This window comes from Eurytemora carolleeae, unplaced genomic scaffold (assembly GCF_000591075.1).
Source record: "Eurytemora carolleeae unplaced genomic scaffold, Eaff_2.0 scaffold366, whole genome shotgun sequence".
Classification (NCBI taxonomy): Eukaryota; Metazoa; Arthropoda; class Copepoda; order Calanoida; family Temoridae; genus Eurytemora; species Eurytemora carolleeae.
Genome location: NW_019396319.1, coordinates 150,309 through 170,531, shown reverse-complemented (window position 1 = coordinate 170,531; position 20,223 = coordinate 150,309). Strand labels below are relative to the sequence as shown.

Below are 20,223 nucleotides of genomic sequence, written 5' to 3'. Positions count from 1 at the left end.
AGATTACGATTATCAGAGTAACACTTTTAAAGTTAATTTTATTTAGAATAGACATAAAACCATAAAGACGAAAACGGAAATTTAAAGGGATTTAGACCAATTTTTTAAATATTTACAACACCAGGTTTCCAATAAAATAAGTTAAGTGACAACTGACTTTCAAAATGTGGTCTGTTGGGGACTTTTTGCAGCTGATTTTGAAAAAAAAATTAAAACTAATTAAAGCTAATTTTGGATAAAGCAGTTAGGGACTACTCTCAGCTCATTAAAAAAAGTAGTTAGGGACTGCTGTCTGCTGATTTTGGAAAGAGTAGTTAGGGAATGCTTCCAGCTGATTATGGAAAGAGTAGTTAAGGACTGCTTCCAGCTGATTTTGGAAAGAGTAGTTAGGGAATGCTTTCAGCTGATTTCGGAAAGAGTAGTTAAGGACTGCTTCCAGCTGATTTCGGAAATAGTAGCTAGGGACTGCTTCCAGCGGATTTCGGAAAGAGTAGTTAGGGACTGCTTCCAGCTGATTATGAAAAGTGTTAGGGACTGCTTCCAGCTGATTATGGAAAGAGTATTTAGGGACTGCTTCCAGCTGATTATGAAAAGAATGTTAGGGACTGCTTCCAGCTGATTATGGAAAGAGTAGTAAGGGACTGCTTCTAAATGATTATGGAAAGAGTAGTTAGGGACTGCTTCCAGCGGATTATGGAAAGAGTGTTAGGGACGGCTTTCAGCTGATTTCGGAAAGAGTAGTAAGGGACTGCTTCCAGCTGATTTCGGGAATAGTAGTTAGGGACAGTTTCCAGCTGATTTTGGAAAGAGTAGTTAGGGACTGCTTCCAGCTGATTTGGGAAAGAGTAGTTAGGGACTGCTTCCAGCTGATTTCGGAAAGAGTAGTTAGGGTCTGCTTCCAGCTGATTATGGAAAGAGTAGTTAGGGACTGCTTCCTGCTGATTTGGGAAAGAGTATTTAGGGACTGCTTCCTGCTGATTTTGAAAAGAGCCGTTAGGGACTGCTTCCAGCTGATTTGGGAAAGAGTATTTAGGGACTGCTTCCAGCTGATTATTTAGGGACTAGCAGTTTGTGACCATAGTTCTGTTACTATTCCTTCCTGTGTTCCAATTATCTGTGTTGATCCTAGAAAAAGAAAAAATTGATAATTAATTTAAAATTCTCTTTATTGGCTTACATCAAATATAAATTTTCGGTTTGGATATATTTTCATATTCTTTTAAGAAAATAACCAATATAATTAATAATTATATAATAAAATAAATGAACAATGCATTGAGACAAATCTGAACAGCATATTCCAAGGTAATATAATATAGTTTGTTCTAGATTAAAAGTAAAATCTGCAAAATGCTCTAAAACAATGCTAGGTGATGCGCATTTAGCAAAAATAATTTAATTTCTATTATCTCTCAAGCTCAACATATTTCTTTTTTTTCTTAAAAGAAAAGAAATCTTGTTCAAAAGATGCTTTGCTTATTTAACTAAACTGTTCTTGTGAATTCTTTAAAAAGAATCAGCCATTGTTAAAAAAAAAATTGAGCCTTAAGTTTTGAAATAAAGGTGCAAATCAGTTCACAATAGAGTTAAACAAAGGAACTGTATTTTTCTAGAAATGTTTGCGTGTCTGTCTGTGTGTCTAACATTTTTTTATTGTTGTAAAATTTTGAAAATGCGCAAAAAAATGTTATTAAATCCGCGAACTTTTTTGGTTTTTGTTTTATTTTGTACAAAAAGAAGATGCTCACAGATAGAGCCACAATTAAAAGACGATCTAAAAGCCTAGTTCCTAAAAAAAGTAATATTCAAAGGAAAGACCGCTTTTTCATCTTTTATGTTTTCAGTTCTCAAAAGTTTAAACCTATAAAAATGTCATAAATCATGTAAAATTCACAGCTTTTGGCAATTTTAATAATTTTTTTCTAAATCTGAAAACATATCTTTAGCTAGTTTGCGAATTCGAGAGGGAGGGACATTTTAAACATTTTCAAAAAGAATAAAGTTTTTTCGAAAACAAATTTCAAAGGAAAACCAGTCATCCGGAGATTAAAGAGATTAATGTATTTTTTCACACTAAAAAAAATGAAAAATTCAATTGAAGTATGATGTTTTTTTCACAGTACAGTAGGGTACAGAATTGCCTTCAAGATCTTTAAACTGACCCTGAAGTGAATCTGTATTAAAAGAAATAAACCTTTCAATAAAAGACGCCATTGAACAAATTTATTGAATTTGAAATGAAGATTTCCAAGTTATTTCTCCTCTGTCGACATTATTTTATAACACACTGCCGATCCTGTCCTAAAACTTTTTAGTTTTGTTATCTTATTTGAGGAAATTAAAAAGTATGTTTATAATAACTTCTTATTTATTTTCAATCGGCGGATGGGGGGGAGGGGGAAGGGCAGTTTACTATAAAGTTTGTCTAAGACTGTTCAAACTGGCTTTCATTAAAGAAATCAAAAATGAATTTAAGCAATTTAAGATTTTATGAACATTTTTATGGTCAAGGACACGTTAAACTTTCGCTAACTTTTTAGTCTAATAAGAACTACTAGCTGATGGGCCGGCATTGCCCATGGGAAAAAAACCCGATTTTTTTTAGCCTATATCACCCCCTGGCCAACCCATGAGTGTCCGCAAAAAAAATTCAGTCCATTCGGTCCAGCTGTTTGGCCAGCTATAGGCAACATATATATATATAAAAATAAATGTCTTGTTAATTATTATCTAGATATAGGCTGCACTAGGATAAAAGTTCAGATTACGTTAGTTGTTTACAAAAAATCCTTTAAATTACCCCCTCGGCCTGTTTAGGCTTAAAATTCGCTGATTATTTTAAATGGTTTGTACACACTGCCCAATTCCTGTGTCTTGTGTTCATTAAACAACTTAAATCATATCACAAGTCGTCTTCTTATTTCACAGTTTCTGATGCTTATTTATAGATAGTGAAAAAATGCGAAATGCGTGATGCGAAAATTTTATGAAAACCATGAGTTATAGCTGCAACACTTAATTGCTCAAAAGAAGTTGTGGAATTCTCTGCTCGAGATAGCTCAATATTTGAAATTTTATTATGTCATATAAATAATTTCTCTTCCTTACTTTAATAAATGTTTGATTTGATTTCACTAGCGCTATATCTTAAGTTTCTGTCTGTCTGTCCACAATACATACCTTCAACGTTCAATTTTTTTTGCGAAACAGATTAAAGCGAAATTTCGCGAAAAAAACAAAAAAAATTTCGCATCTTTCGTGAGCGAACGAAATGCGAATATGAAGCGAAATGGTCGCGAATAATGCAAAATTTTGGCAAAACGATTTTTCCTTTTCGCTGGAAACCCTATTTTTGCGTAATTACGCGCAACGGAATTCCGAATGGAAACTATATGGTCTCTGCTGTTATGCTACTGCACGATTGCTATTTTTTGTTCATAGCTCTATTCAATTACTTGAAATTACAATTACAGTCCCTTTCAGTTTAATTGGTCTATTTAGTCATGGCCCTGCACGATGATGCTGTTTTTATGTTCATAAGACCTATTTAAGATCATTGAGTCTAAAAGTCGTGTTCCTATATCACAGGTGTATTGGATCCACTGCATTACCTGACAGCTGAGGGTATATTTTGATTAATTTGATTAGAGTTGGTTGGTTTACAGGTGGAACATTGCCAGAACGTGTCCCTAAAGGTTTCTCTGAATTGCCTAAACAGTATAATGATTGGTACTAATTTTGCGTAATTACGCCTTAATTATGCAGAACTAGACTTTTTTTCGTATACCTAATTAACACATAATTTTGTGTAATATTTCATTGTCAAGCCGTTAATTATTTTGAGCTGGCTTAGATCTTTAAAAATAGATACACATATATTTATATCTGTAGATATCCAGTCGTTGTTGTATAAATCAATACAATGAAGACGACTTTCGATTTAAATTGTTAAGTTCTACCAAGCTTTCAAACTGCATGGATTCACATAAACAGCTTCTATTTGTTAACTTAAAAAGATTAAAACTTAAATATAAAAGTCGTTTTCATTGTGTTAATATAAACACCGAACACTGTACACTGTTTAGCTATGAAATCGTAACTTTCTTTTTTTGATCTGCCCCTGAAAGTTTCTCTACATTTGTGTGTAACCCCTGCAAGCCATGTATTGCCAGAGAAGGGATTTTAAAAGCTTAAACCCGAGTAAAACTCAAACTCGGGCTTGGATAGAACCCAAGTCAGGATTGGTTCTGATTCGACCAATGAGAGATCGTTTTTCAAGCTTTCTCTCTGTAGCAGACAGAATACTGTCAGATCAGCTGTAACAAGGAGATGTAAATTTCGAAATTCAAACTTTATGTAGATAATTCATTTTCATAGTATGTTTATTTTATATAATTAATAAAATTTGACACCACAAATAATTCCCGAGATTTTAAATGTACAAATAAAAAAGATTTTTCGAAATAATTACGATCATCAGCTGCTGAAGACTAGTCGAGCCTTAAAGAGAGAAAACCCCTAGATGATTGGTTCTTACTAAACTCAAGGCCACCCAAAACCCGGGTCTTGACTTGAGCTTTACTTGGGTCTAAGCAAACGCAAAGGCCGGGTTTTACTCGGGTTTAAGCTTTTAAAATCTCATATCTGAACTGCCGACACTGTAAACTAGTTTTAAATGTAAATAATAAATAAATAAAATGTTTGTGACCCAGATAGAAAGGTTTCCCTGTTAAGCTACATTGAGGTAAGTATTTTTTTAAGTCCCTGGTCTGGTAATATATTTTTATTACAGGACTATTTTAATTTTGATTTTCATCACTGAACATATATATATATATATACCTGGACATGCCACAATGTATTCCAAAATTAATGGAGTACCTGATATATATAGATATATATACCTGGACTGGACATGCCGCAATATATTCCGAAGTTGATGGGATAGCTGATATATATACATATATATACCTGGACATGCCGCAATATATTCCGAAGTTAATGGGATAGCTGATATATATACATATATATACCTGGACATGCCGCAATATATTCCGAAGTTGATGGGATAGCATATATATATATATATATACCTGGACATGCCGCAATATATTCCGAAGTTGATGGGATAGCTGGCACAGATGGTTGTGTTAAGGATAAGAATGGTGTATCGTATCTTCTCATAGTCCAGGAACTCATACAGACTGTAGAAGACGACTGTTAGACTCAAGTTATGACGTGATTAATAAAAAAATAAAAATGAAACACAAAATAGTTTCTGCTTTACATAATAAAAATATTTTTAAGCTGCTCGTAAACAATTGGAGTTATAACAGCATCAATTACACATAAGATTGCTTATTGTACTATGCAGTGTGCATATTCCTCAGGTTCGTGGGGCTCACTGTGTATGTATATATCTGTATAATAGAGCTCTTCGCTCATATATATTCGTATGTTATATGTTATCTATAGCCGGCCAAACGGCTGGACCAAATGGGCTGACATTTTTTACCTGTGAGTACCGGGGGGGGGGGGGGGGGGGGGGTTAGCATAGGCTTAAAAATAAACAATACTTTTTTCTCTAAAAAATTTGGAATATTTTTCCACAGGCAACGCCGGGTTCTTCTGGTAGCATATGTATATATGTGTATACTGGTTGTGATTATAAACTGGATTAACATGACTATCCTCTAGTTTTCTAAATTCTTTTGATGAAACTTTTCTTATAATTAAACTGTGGAGAATAACCAGTCCTTGTCAAAATAAAACTTTTTCACTTTTCTCACTTTTAATTAGTTTTTTGTTGTTTCATTTTCCTTTATAAGTTTATACTGTGAGACTACAGTGTGAAGTTTACAGAAATAATTAACTCCTATTGTAGACCATAAATCTGATTTTAGACCATTTCCAAGAAATGTCGTCTTAACCAGTCCAAGTCCAAACCAAACACTTTCGCCGACCCTACCTCTTACTCTCCGACAAAGGAAACAATAAACAAAGAAACGTTTTACCAATAATTAAGAATAAATCCATAAATAACTTTGCAATCCATAGTAAATTCCACTTAAGCAATTCTTTCCAGTAAGGTTAACCAGTGTAGATTCGACACAACACGTTTTATGTAAAAAATCTAGCATGGAAAGATCACAGTGTATATAGTGTGCAGTGCGTATGTATAACTTGAGTGTGTAGCGAACAGTGTGCAGTGTACAGTGTGCAGTGTACAGTGTGCAGTGTGCAGTATGCAGTATACAGTGTGTACTGTGTATATATACCTTGAGTGTACAGTTTGCAGTGAACAGTGTGCAATGTACAGTGTACCGTGTGCAGTATACAGTGTACAGTGTGTATATATACTCGAGTGTACAGTGTGCAACGTACAGTGTACAGTGGGTAGTGTGCAGTGTACAGTGCACTGTACTGTGTGTAGTGCGTAGATATACCTTGAGTGAACAGTATGTAGAACTGTTATGACCATGAAAGGTATCTCTGTAGCCAGGAATACAAGGATGACGACAAGTAACATTAAGCTCGTCTTCCGCGCATCACGTTGCCGCTTGTTCTCTCGGTGCATTTTCTTACTAAAATAAACATACAGTGTTACCCAGAAAGGATGAGGCTGCAGAGACGACCTGATACTTTGATATTATGACGATCCGAAGGTTAAATTAAATCTTCTGCCTTGAATATAGTGTATAAAGTATGGCTGCAATTGAACATATTTTAGTGTTTAGTTATTATTACTCGGACTTTGAACCCAAGCCGGAGTTTAGTTGTCTGTTTGAAAGTTAAATATAAACCCAAGCCGGAGTTTAGTTGTCTGTTTGAAAGTTAAATCTAAACCCAAACCAGAGTTTAGTTGTCTGTTTGAAAGTCAAATCTAAACCCAAACCGGAGTTTAGTTGTCTGTTTGTAAGTTAAATCTAAACCCAAACCGGAGTTTCGTTGTCTGTTTGAAAGTTAAATATAAACCCTAACCGTGGTTTAGTTGTCTGTTTGAAAGTTAAATATAAACCTAAACCGGAGTTTAGTTGTCTGTTTGAAAGTTAAATATAAACCCAAACCGGAGTTTAGTTGTCTGTTTGAAAGTTAAATATAAACCTAAACCGGAGTTTAGTTGTCTGTTTGAAAGTTAAATATAAACCTAAACCGGAGTTTAGTTGTCTGTTTGAAAGTTAAATAAAAACCTTAACCGGAGTTTAGTTGTCTGTTTGAAAGTTAAATATAAACCTAAACCGGAGTTTAGTTGTCTGCTAGAAGTTTGAAGATAAAGCCAAGTTAGAAGGTACCGTTAAAACTCGAGATAGCGGGTAGGCGGAACAGATGATAACATGCCTCATATTATTTTTTTGTCTTCCAGATGCCATGAGCCACAACCGTAAGGTCTTCCATGCCACAGTCTTCTGGCAGTTATAACGTTTTTAAATAATAAATTCACTCCATTGAAATTGTGATTTTCAAAAATCCAGCGACGTCATGCAAAAGATATATATTTATTAAGAACTTTATATTTAAAATTCGGTGATGGTAATTGACCAAACCTATGTAGAGAAAAAAAGTAGATGTTAGTTCCACGTTTTATTGAAAATATATTTCGGTCTAGGTTGACCCTTGTCAGTTCTTGAGATTGTTTCGGTCATGAAGATTAAAAATTGAAATAATGACATTTTCTTTTAATGTAAACTGCTAATCTTATTTTCCCCCAGAATGAATTAAATTTTTCCTCTAAAATGGCTTATTTTTGAAAACATTATGAACAATAAAAATGATGCACCATAACATACTCATAAAGTTCAAAGGGCGCCCTTACCCGAAAATGTGCACTATTTAACGAGAAAATTGCAAAATAGAACTTTTTTTGAGGAAATCTGTAACGCTCAGGTAATGAAAGTTAATGTTGTGATTTTTCTCTTCTTTCTTCTTTTCTTATTATTCAGACTACCCCAAACAATTTCTCTTTGTACCCACAATGCTTAAAATGATGTAAAATTTTCATTATATAATTTAAAGCACGAGTTTATAAACTGAACATGCAATTCATTGATCTTTAATAAACTTCTAAAATTTCTTAAAGGTTTGATCTATCGCCTAATGCGGCAGGATTTTTAAAAATTATTATTTCAATGCCTCAAATTTATCATATAAAAACGTACTAACTGCCGGAAGACTCAAATGCTGTGGCATGGAAGTCCGTACGGTTGTGGCTCATGGCTGCCGGAAGACAAAAAAGATAATATGTGGCATGGAAGGGGGAAATGATGTGGCTTACAGCCGTCTGCCTTCCCCGCTCGTATAAGACCCATTTCACAATTAAGTTGTTATTGGCATGCTTTTAAGCAACATCAAATACACATAAGATTGCTTAAAAGTCGTCTTTTTATTCCACAGTTGTATGGGTCTCACAGTAGACTTTAAAAGAAATCTAAAATAAATTTTTAGAAATTTTGAATTTAATGTTTGAAAATGTTTATACGAACCTTTCCTTCCTTCTGCTCCTATGATGGAATATTCTCACCCTAGCTTCGTCCTCTTCTGTTAGAATATCACTCAGAATTCTAAATTATTAAATTAAAAATAATTACATCATGAAGATGGAGTCCATCTATATATATTCTTCTAACACGCCCTAAAAAAAAAGCTAATGAAACTAAAGACAAGCCTCGCAAATTGCTAAATCTGTGAAAATGTGTTTGAAAAAGCAGAAAATTGTTTTTTTATGTGTTAAATTCTTCAAGAGTGACCCTAACTTTATCAAGAAAAATTTAAGTACATTAAACGTTATATTGAAACTTAAATATTTTCAATCTAAATTCCTTTCATTTAAGAGCTGTTGAGAAAAACAAATCTTTTTTAATTTGTAAATAAATTTTTGTTTTTCAAACTGTACGTAAAATTAAAATTAGGGGAGCTACAGGGTAACAAGGTTGTAACCGTAACGTAAGCTTTTAAACTTTAAAAGGAGTGTTCGCAAAAAATGAAAGGGGGTATAGGCTTAATGCGATAAAAAAGCGCTTTTGATCGCTACTAATCTTTCTTCTATCTGTTGTGTCTATAAGTTGTGTCCGATCCTTGAAAATAAATACATTTTTTAAAAATATGGCGACGTTTGGGGCATAAAACATGACTAGAATAAAGTTTTCCAAAGATTTTGAGATGTTGGAATCTTCAAATCCACGAGAATGATGTCAAACATTATTTAGGTTAAAAANCTTCCCTGGGCACGATCGGTTCAGCCGTTTTGACGTTTATCGTTTACAAATAAATAAAAAGACAGTTAGAAAATCAAGGTAAATGTATAGATGAAATCCTACGTTCTCTTGGATGAGAGCATCCTGTTCCTTCTGTTCTCCACCCTGAACATCTTCTGGGTGAGGAGGATGGTGAGGATGGTCAGCAGGATGCAGGGAACCAGGTGCACAAATACAACACGGAACCTATATAAATTATACTTAAAGGGACTGTTGACCTATTTTCAAGTGATTCTACAATCTACATTTAAACAGCAGCATATTTGATTCACATCGATACCAATTAAAGCTCTGACTGACCAAGAATAAGTTTAGAAAATTTATTATCCTAATTGCTGCTTCTATATAAAAGTGACTTGCAAGTTGCGGTTGCAGATTTATATGCTACCGAATAAAAGGAGAAAATTCTTAGAATTGAACACATTTTAGGCTAGAAAAGCGATAATATCTTCAAAGATATTGATCAGATAAAGGTTTTAAGGATATCAATGTAAATCTTTTAATTTAGGGTCACTTGAAACTACGTGTACAGATATATAGGGTCACTTGAAACTACGTGTACATATATTTAGGGTCACTTGAAAATACGTGTACATATATTTAGGGTAACTTGAAACTACGTGTACAGATATTTAGGGTTGGATTTATATAATTTATATCGAGTTAAGCACAGTTTAACCCAGAACTATGAGGAATCGAAAGAATTTATGAAATGTCGTTTTCTAAATCTACTTTTAATTGAATGTTTTAGATATTTAGGTTTTAAATTGTATAATAGCTCCTTAAACCTGTTACGGCATTTATCATAGCTACTTTTTTATATTTACAAAAATATACAATATACAATAATATACAATATATATACAATACATGATACAACCCATTACAAAAATGTCAAGACGACATTTTTAAGATTATTTTTAATTCTCCGAAATTCTGGGGTTAACTGTAGTTGAATTTTACTAAAGAGAAGCAGATTTTTTAAAGTAAAACCCTTTCGCATAATATCGAACGTTAGAAATGATTTTGTTTGTGAGATATCCCATAACATATTGTTCAAAATTTCTATAATTTTGGAAGTTTGATATAACAAACAATAGTGTCTAGATTGATTTTACTTCACTACCTCACGTATTTTTTATTGTAGCCCTAGACATATACATTTTAGAGCCATACATCTTTTGTTTTTGCGAGAGAGCTTTGCAACCTTTGGATCACTGTGTTCTCCCATATACTTTTGGTCCCACTAAAGAAGTAGTTTAACGATACATATCTAGTGGAACTTCTTGCACTTTGACCAGCCATACCCTTGTAATGAATGCCTTACTCCAATAAATAGTTTTAGATCCGTACCAATCCAGGTATAACCTTCCATATTCTCAGGTATCTGTTTTACAAGATACAACTCAATCCCGAACTCAAAATTCCTCAATAATACCTTTGTCAATATCAATCTGGATACGACTCTATCTGTATTCTCAGGTATCTGTCTTACAAGATACAACTCAATCTCGAACTCAATGTTCCGCAATAATACACTAGTCAATATTTATCCAGATACGACTCTATCTGTATTCTCAGGTATCTGTATTACAAGATACAACTCAATCTCGAACATAAAGTTCCTCAATAATACCTTAGTCAATATCAATCAGGATAAAACTCTTTATATATACTCAGGTATATATCTCACAAGATACAATTCAATCTTGAACCCTAGGTTCCACTCTCGTTTTCGCTAAACGAGGAACAAATTATTCTCACACCCTAATCAAAGCAGAGTATTATTCCAACTAATGTGTATTATGGGTTCTATGATACATGTTAGATTAATGAACGTAATTACGTAGGTAAGATTAAGTCGTGATTACAAGTATTACATGGTTGCCTAAAAGGGTAATTAATTAATAATGAGCTTAATTGGATTACAGAACATGTACAACGTAATATTTATATATAAGCATGTTCAGGTTTACAGACAGACAGGGTTTACCATGATATTTATTACACCTCTTCCCAATGGGGTCATGTGAGTTGCCGAAAAAAATTGGGCATGATCGGTTTAGCCTTTTTAACAAACAAACAGTCAGACAAACAAAGTAAAGAAAAATAGCCTACCAGTAGAACATGTTGAAGTATACATCCAATGAGAAAAGTTTAACCCAGTTTGAAACTTCAACCTGACAAACATCCAGGGGTTCTCCAGGGGTCTCCAGGCTACCTAAATAAACAAAATTATATATAAAGGGATTGTTAATCTTTTTCAAAGTGCACATTATAAGACGATCTTTATATTTTTAAAGATTTTTCTGAGAACCAGAATGCCCAAAATTATCTGTCTGATGTTCATTTGGTAAATCGCAGTTTAATTTTGAATTTCGCGGAATTTTTCGATACTTGAACTTCAGCTTCCACCGAAAGAAAATTTTTCCCAAAATTGTACAATTCAGCGCTTACCGTAAGCAAGAAAAATTGCGCTAAAATTTAGAAAGTAACAAAATGCAAAGTATCGAAAAAATAGTGTTTCAGCTATATTTAAAACTTCGGATTTTTTAAAGATTTACCTAGGGTTTGTATTGAGTATGTTTTATCGAATAGCCTTGGAAGGATATGAAGGAAGGAGAGGGATAGAACCAAGAAGACTGATATTCTAGCGATGGACAGAGTGCACCACTGTTTCACCAGATGGGACCGACAGATGTAGATATATCTCTGCAGAGCCAGCACTAAACATTTTTTATCAAACTAGCTGAACTGCCTGGTAATGACATTGCCCGTGGAATTAAAAAATCTACTTTCCTAAAAAATTGTTTCAATAAAAAATACGATTTTTGAAAAAAATGTACGCTATTTTTGTCCAGCTGTTTGGCCAGCAATATTGTTATAAATATGAATACAGGGTGTCTCAATAAACGTGGAATAAGGGTCTGAAGATTCATTAGTAATCGGATTTTGAAGAATGAGATTTTTTTTTAAAATCTTTGTACAATTTTTGATTTAATGAGTCCAATTTTAGGTTTGTTGATCTAAAAATGGCAATTTTATAGGCTTCTAAAGATTCCAACTGCAGAGTAAGTAAATTTGGTAAAAACAAAAATAATCTTTGTTTGCACAATTTTTATCATGGTCTACAGTTTTCGGATTTTTAAAATTGAGACCGTTTTAAATATCTAGGTAAAATATAAGATTTATTAAGTGCAATATCAGGCTTGTAATAGATCTAAAAATAACAATTTTGTAGGCTTCTAAAGCGATAATTTTTTTTTACAAACTTGAGGTCAACATTAGGAGAGAAATGGCCCTGCCCTGGACTCTGCTGTCTCTTAAAAGGCTTTTTGAAAGTTAGATAATTTGAGCCCAAAAGTGTCTTGCTGCTAACGGTGGAAGTTTTGCGCAAATTTCTCCCCCCTCCCCCTAGATTTATTTCTTTAAAGGCCCTTGGACGTAAAAATCAAAAATAGTCTCAATCTTGAAAATCCGATTACAAATAAGTCTGTAGACCATTATACAAAGTTGTTTAAACCGAGATTATCATTATTTTTACGTTTACTATATAACTCCATTTGGAAACTTTAGGAGCCTATAAAATTGTTATTTTAGATTACCAAGCAAAAAGCTTTTTTATATAGATTCCAATGAGTGTGAACGGGATTCTATATGTAATTCACTGTAAACTCAGGTTCATTTCAAGTACCAAACCAGAAGAAGCTGTACAGTACAAATACAGACTATGTAAGGCAAACAGGACGGTGCAGCAGATGAATCGATATTAGAGAAATACTTTTGCGTTTATTGACTGCATGCCATTTAGAAATGCTCATCCATCACTTTTCTTTTACCTAGAGTTAGCCAGATAGAAGCAGTGTGAAACATCTGTTACCTAGAGTTAGCCAGATAGAAGCCGTATGAAACATCTGTTACCTAGAGTTAGCCAGATAGAAGCCGTATGAAACATCAGTTACCTAGGGTTAGCCAGATAGAAGCCGTATGAAACATCAGTTACCTAGGGTTAGCCAGATAGAAGCCGTATGAAACATCAGTTACCTAGGGTTTGCCAGATAGAAGCCGTGTGAAACATCTGTTACCTAGAGTTAGCCAGATAGAAGCCGTGTAAAACATATGTTACCTGGAGTTAGCCAGATAGAAGCCGTGTGAAACATCAGTTACCTAGAGTTAGCCAGATAGAAGCCGTGTGAAACATCAGTTACCTAGAGTTAGCCAGATAGAAGCCGTGTGAAACATCTGTTACCTAGAGTTAGCCAGATAGAAGCCGTGTGAAACATCTGTGGAAGGATCTCTAAGCAGAGTTCGAAACTGTAGCAGAGATTGATGTTTGAGTACAACAGGTCCTCATGTTTTCCTAGGGTGTACAACCAGAAATACCTGAACAAGTACATCGTATTTAATTGTACTGTTTTGTACTGTTTTTAATTTAGTACACTACACTGTACTATAGTGCACTGCACTGTACTTTACTGTACTGTACTACACTGATATTAAATGTACTGTAATAAACTATACTGTACTACTGTACTGTACAACTGTACAGTACAACTGTACGGTACTACTGTACTGTACTGTATTGTACTGTACTGCACTGTACTGTATTGAGTACAAACTGTAAGTAATTCCTGAAAATTTGAGGTTGACACATCTTAAAGGAAAAATAAAAGGGGGTATAGGCTGAAAACTAACTTACTTAGGAGTTGTCGAAACCCTTGCGAGTTCTATCATATTTATGCACTTTACCTTAGTTATTAATAAATAGGGATAATCTATTCCTTAGTTATTAATAAATAGGGATAATCTATTCCTTAGTTATCAATAAATAGGGATAATTTATCCCTTGTTATCAATAAATAGGGATAATCTATTCCTTAGTTATCAATGAATAGGGATAATCCATTCCTTAGTTATCAATAAATAGAGATAAACAATATGACATGCTACACTTATTACTTAACTTTGTATTCATGTGCAATACTGCAGTGCAAAAATTCCATTTTTTCGTATTCATGGGCATTACACAATTACATGCAAAAATTCTGACTTAAACTTCGTATTCATGCAAAATTTCGTGCAAAAAAAATATTTATTTCGAATGAATGCACAATTTCGGGTAAAACTAGTTTTGTATTGATACGAAAATGATGCGAATTTTCGTGCAAAACCACGAAACTGTTGCGCAAGAGAATCTGCTGTTTCGTGGAAACCCTAGTTCTTTACAGCCCCTTTAAATTCTTTAATTCGCTATTAAAGTTGAAGAAGTGCTACAGAAAGTAAAAAACATTTTAATGAAATTATGATGTCACATATCAATTTTTTTTCGTTTTTAAGCATATATTTTAAAAAGTTGGTAATCCGCGGACACCTTAATGTACATGATAATATGGTATAATGTACAATATGTACATACCAGGGTCCAGGGATCAGGATTGTGAGTAGATCGCAGAGAGCCATGGATAGAAGTATTATGTTTGTGGCAGACTGCATGTGAGACCTGCAAAGAAAAATATTTTAAGAATGGATAGATTAACATCGCTTATTGAGTAAAATTTGGAAGGATGGAATTGTTGAAGCATTCCTTGAATTGAACACATTAATCTCACCAGAAGGAGTTGATTCATTTTGTGGTATTTTCCCAGTATTAGTGATGTGTATTTGGTTTATTTTTGGGCATGTATTTTCTCGTAAGATAAGAAAATGTTTTTTTTAAGTTGTTTATTTGCTTTTCTTACACTATGCTGACAGAAAAAAATATGCAAAATATGAACCAAAAACAAAATCTATTCAAAAAAAACATATGCTATAACAAATCATTTTAAATAGTTTTTACATTTTTTTGGATCAAAGTTTCAAAGTTTTAAAAAACAAAACTCTTAATGAGACACTAACCTTGTAAGTACGAATATGATGAAACTGTTGGCAACTACAGTGAGTATGAGCAGGCCCGGCATGACAGTACCGTACAACGGGTTCATCAGCTCAGGTGGGCCGAGCCAGTTCGAAGTGTTCATGATGTAACAGCTGCCATCCAGTAAACATCTAAATTAAACAGGTATATAGATATATAGATTAATTTGGTTGTCTAAGCAGTAAGCATACTTTAAAGTTTCAACCAAGTTAAAGCTATATCATTTTACTCATAATCTCCTGTATAATCTATATCAAATCAAACCAAAATATTGCCACTCATCAGGGAAACATAATCAAGATGTTTCAGTTTTTAAAACTGTATTTTGAGAAAATAACATGAAAAAAAACTATTTTTTTATTTTAAACAAACTTTGTAAACATTAATTGCCAAGACCTGGTCCACATTCACTGCCGTGCCACATTTAAAGCCAGTCCAATATATAAATTTCTAATATCTATAATTGTTGTAAACATAAATGAACTTACTCGGTTATTTCTGAACTATTTTGAAGGCCAAGACTATAGTTCTCCTCCATGTCTGAAAAAAAGGAAAAAATTTGAACCCCCAGAAACCAATATTTTTTTAAAACATGCAACAGTGGAGTTCTACTTTCCAGTTGTCTTGGTAGATGTTTTTTATTGATAATGTTGCATCAAGAGTGTATATTTTATAGATCTAAGGCCGAATTTTAAGAATTTAAGCTGCAGCCTAAATTTTAGACGCGGTAGAAATATAGTTGGTTCCACATGAATTGTATTCAATGTTATATGATTCAAGCCGTTGCTCAATTGACACTGTTTATTAGAGGATTTGAGACGCGGCTCAAATTCATTAAATTCGAACTCTGGAATAACAAATCAAAATTGGACAGTAGAAGGCAAGTTTTTTCATGATTTTCATACTTTTTACTAAAAAATGTATTTATTTTCCTCAATTCAGCGAACAAAACTCTAAAACAACTCTGCTCCATGTAAGCATATCTAACTTTGGAGATACAATTATTTTCAATTTTTCAAAACAGAGGGGGGGTGATTTTTCCAGAGAATATACACTTCTGTGAGGCTGTGTTATCACAAGGAAGTTTAAATCTAACGGGAATAAGTTTAATTAAAATGTTTAACTTCACATTATTATTTATTCAATTAGTTATTTTATCTATTTATGTCATTGTAATGGGTATTATTAAGTGCGAAAAAGTTTTTGCCAGGATTTTTATTTTTTCTAGTTTGTTTTTGATCAAAATAAAAGTATTTTCATTTTGATCGAAAACAAACTGGAAAAATTAAAAATCACAGCAAAATCTTTTTCGCACCCATTTCAATAACCTATATAGTTTTATTCCATTTTACTCAAATTATTTAAAAGCAAGTCGATAAAGTTACTTAATCACCCTGTTGTAGGGGGATTAAGTAACTTTATCACCGTACAATGAGAAAAATTAGTTATACAATTTGAAATTTTCATAGCAGGGTGGAAAAGTTACTTTTTCGCCCTGTTGTAGGGCGGTAAAGTCACTTAATCACCCTTCAACGGGAAATATTAGGTGTGATAAATTCAATCAAAATTGAATAAATTTATATATTCACTTATTTATTTATTTATTTTTGTTTTTGGGAGAACAATACAAAACTATTCTGCCAAAACTACATTTCATTTTGTCTTGGAAACAAACATATGAGGCTGAGAAGTGAAAAGAGGACGAAGAAATTGAGGAACAAGGGGTGTACCTGGCATTGTAAAGAGGGACCCAGGGCCGTCTAACTCTGGGCTCATGAGGAGCTTCTCTTCAGAATTCTTCGAACTTTTTATTCAAAAAATCTGAAATTGATTTATTCGTAAATCTTTTGTAAGTTAATGCCAAACAATTCAACAAAATTAAAATATAGAAAAAATCTGGAGTCAAGTGCGGATGAATTTGCGTTTTAAGTTTATCGTTATTAAGCACAGAGTCTTTAATAAATTAAACCAACAGAAAATGTCATGGTCTCATGTTTTTTTTTGCAAGTTCGCAAAAATTAATTTTTTTTTTACAAATTATTTTTTCAATTGTCGGTTACATAAGTTTATATTGTCCTCGTCACACGTCAAGGCCAGGGAAATAATGTCGATTTAGTAAGGAGGGGTAATATTATACAAAAAATAAGATCATATTAAAATAGTGGTCATGTAAAATCTTGCATGAAACCAAATATTCAATATTCAATATCCAACATTTTTGATAGACAGAAAAGTTTTCAGCAGAGTTTAGAACAAAAATTTTCTTCCGTTGCAAACATTTTCCGCTGCTGCTTATCCTGACTTAAAGGGACTGTCAGCTTGGGATGTTAACGTTTTCATTTTTTTTTTTAAACGATAGTTTCGTTATGAAAACGACGACAAAAAATCGAAAACGCGTTTTTAAAAACGATCGCTTTTTAAAATTTTTTTAAAATGGTCGTTTTTAAAACGATCGTTTTTCAAAATGATCGTTTTTATAAAACTCGTCGTTTTGTTAACGATTGTTAAAGACAACCCTTCGTTAACGATCGTTAAAGAAGAGAGGAAACCGACCTGAAAGGCATCTGTACTTATCATTGAGTACTTTTTAAGAAAATATCAAGAAGTTTTAGCTCCCCCACAACTGATTAACTTCATTAAGACGACAATCAATAAAGTTGCATGTATTTTTTTTTCTCAAAAACGATAGTTTTCACAAAAACGACCGTTTTTATAAATGTTCGTCGTTTTGCTAACGATCGTTAACGACAACCCTTTGTTAACGATCGTTACGGACGACCCTTGGTTAACGATCGTTAACGACGACCCTTCGTTTACTGCATCAAAATATTCCGGTTTGTGTTTGTAAACGAGGAGCATCTCCGGATATCTTATTGATACTTGATCACAGTCAAGTATGAATAAGAAATGATCCTGATCATGAATGAATCAGATGCCATTTTGTTGTTGTGGACAAAGCGTTCAAGGGTACTGTTACTGTGTAACCGGCAAAAAAGTTCTTGGAAAAAAGTTTCCGGAAAAAAGTCCTAATATTTCACACTCAGAAAGTCCTGTGGCAAAAAAGTCCTTTTATTAAAAAGTCTGCAGAAATAAAGTCCTACCAATTCGAGACTTTATTTTCTAGGACTTTTTTCTGGCTCCAGTATGAATTTATACAAAAATGTCCTAGGAAAAAAGTCCTATAGTAGAAAATGCATGGGAACAAAGGATGTTTAAAACCATGCAAAAAAAGGGGCAATTGATACACACAAGGATGGCTATATTCCAAAGTACAGATTCATAAAAAAAATCTTTTTTTTATGAAAAAGTCTTAGACTTGACCTTATTCTCACAAGATTTAGAACTTTTTTCTTGGTTTTTTTTTCTTCGGATATATTTTCATTAGGACTTCTTTTCCTGTGATCTTATTTCCTGAGACTTTATTGGGAGCCCTTATACTATTTAGGAAAAAAGTCCCAGGCATCGAAAACTCAGAACTTTATTTTCAGTGTCATTTTTTCCAAAGACTTGAAAAAATTCGGACTTTTTTCAAAAGTTTTATTTCCAGGTTTTTTTCCATTAGCATTAGCATCTTTGCAGGGAGGGTTAATTGATCTGAAGCGGTTATTTTACAGTCTCTTTAAGCGATTGTAAAATAACCGATTTTACAGTCACTTTAAGCGATTGTAAAATAACCGATTTTACAACCTCAAATTTCATTATCTGCAATTTGATGCTGTAAATCTTTGATATTCTTAAACTTAAACTACTTAATCCAACAGAATTCATAGTTTGGAAATATCAAAGGTTCATGACGTAGGGTTGCAAGGATAAGGGGATAAAAATTCATTTTGCGACAACTATGGAGAACGATATGTTGTCAAACGGAGTGAAGCTTTAAGGGGTGATTCATGAATCATTTATGGCATTTTGGAAAATCCACAATTCTTTTTTTAAACATCTCAACCTTCATCATTCCCACCAAGCTCATCATAGCCTCTGCAGGACTGGTCCAGTAACTTTTTGAAAATTTCGAATTTTTCTTATGAAAAATGACCTCTTTCTCCTTTTAACTATAGGGGCATACATAGTGCTTATGGTAAGAAGACATATTGAAAGCCTGAAAGATTTCGGAATTACAAACAAATTATAAACATTTTGTTAGAATGTGAAAACATGTTTTTCATGATGAATTAATACTTTCCAACAACTTTTTTTAAGTCCACATGAAAATGTGATTTTTAAAATTCTAAAAAATTTTACTATTTTCGAACGCTTTCGGTTCTTTGGATATTATGAACAAAATAATAAGGTTCCTACAACACCGCATATTTGAATTTTTGTGATGTTGAAGAAATTGAGTCTTTGCTTCAAACTTAATTTTTCGAATCCTTATATGTATTTAACATAATGGGTTAAACCATTTATATTTGAAGCGTAGACTATTTTATCTAACAGAATTCATAGTTTCAAATATGCAAGGTCTATGCCATTGTGTTGCAAAGATATAGAGGTTAGAAAATCAGAGTATGTGGCAAAAACTCAGTTCCTTTGTTTACCTTTTTCTTTGTTTATCTATGACTGCAAAGAGATGGATGAGAAGATACGTCCTTTCTCCGTGGTATACTAGTATACTGGAGAAAACTCTTTCTTTCTCTCTACATCCTCTCTCCCTCGTTTCATCCCGTCTCTCGATCTCTCTACCATCTCCTAGTCCTCTCTCTTTCCGTCCAATCTCCCTCCTTGATCCCGCTCTCCTCGAAAAGAGACTGTAGACGTATATTAAGTGAATGTCTATTTAAGAAGTAGACGACATTCCTTATAAATACACAATCTATGGAATACACTCGAAAACAAATTAAGACAAAATCCTATATATACATCCTTCGGACGTGCAACTTTAGGCGGAGGGGGAGGAGGGTTACTTGAACCCACTTGAGGGTCACTTCGACAATATGTTTACAATTGCAAAAGGGATTGATTGACTAAAAGTTACAAACACAAATATATTTGATTAAAAAAAGTTGATTTTTAAATACTTACTAATGAAATTAAATCATAACTAAATTAATGGAATCT

General features: G+C 33.3%; 1 protein-coding gene across 1 annotated transcript; it reads right to left on the bottom strand.

Moving 5' to 3' along the window:
* Positions 1 to 732: 732 nt before the first annotated feature.
* LOC111700856 (sex peptide receptor) lies at positions 733 to 19,758 on the bottom strand. The gene is made up of 14 exons (XM_023471916.1): positions 19,704 to 19,758; positions 16,896 to 16,986; positions 15,654 to 15,705; positions 15,147 to 15,296; positions 14,668 to 14,751; positions 13,501 to 13,634; positions 11,816 to 11,977; positions 11,370 to 11,472; positions 9,315 to 9,437; positions 8,481 to 8,558; positions 6,447 to 6,584; positions 5,094 to 5,204; positions 3,612 to 3,710; positions 733 to 1,125 (listed from the first exon to the last, which is right to left on the bottom strand). Exons 2-14 carry the CDS (start codon positions 16,939 to 16,941, stop codon positions 1,062 to 1,064), a joined length of 1,344 nt encoding a protein of 447 aa, XP_023327684.1. The 5' UTR covers positions 16,942 to 16,986; positions 19,704 to 19,758; the 3' UTR covers positions 733 to 1,061.
* Positions 19,759 to 20,223: the final 465 nt, after the last annotated feature.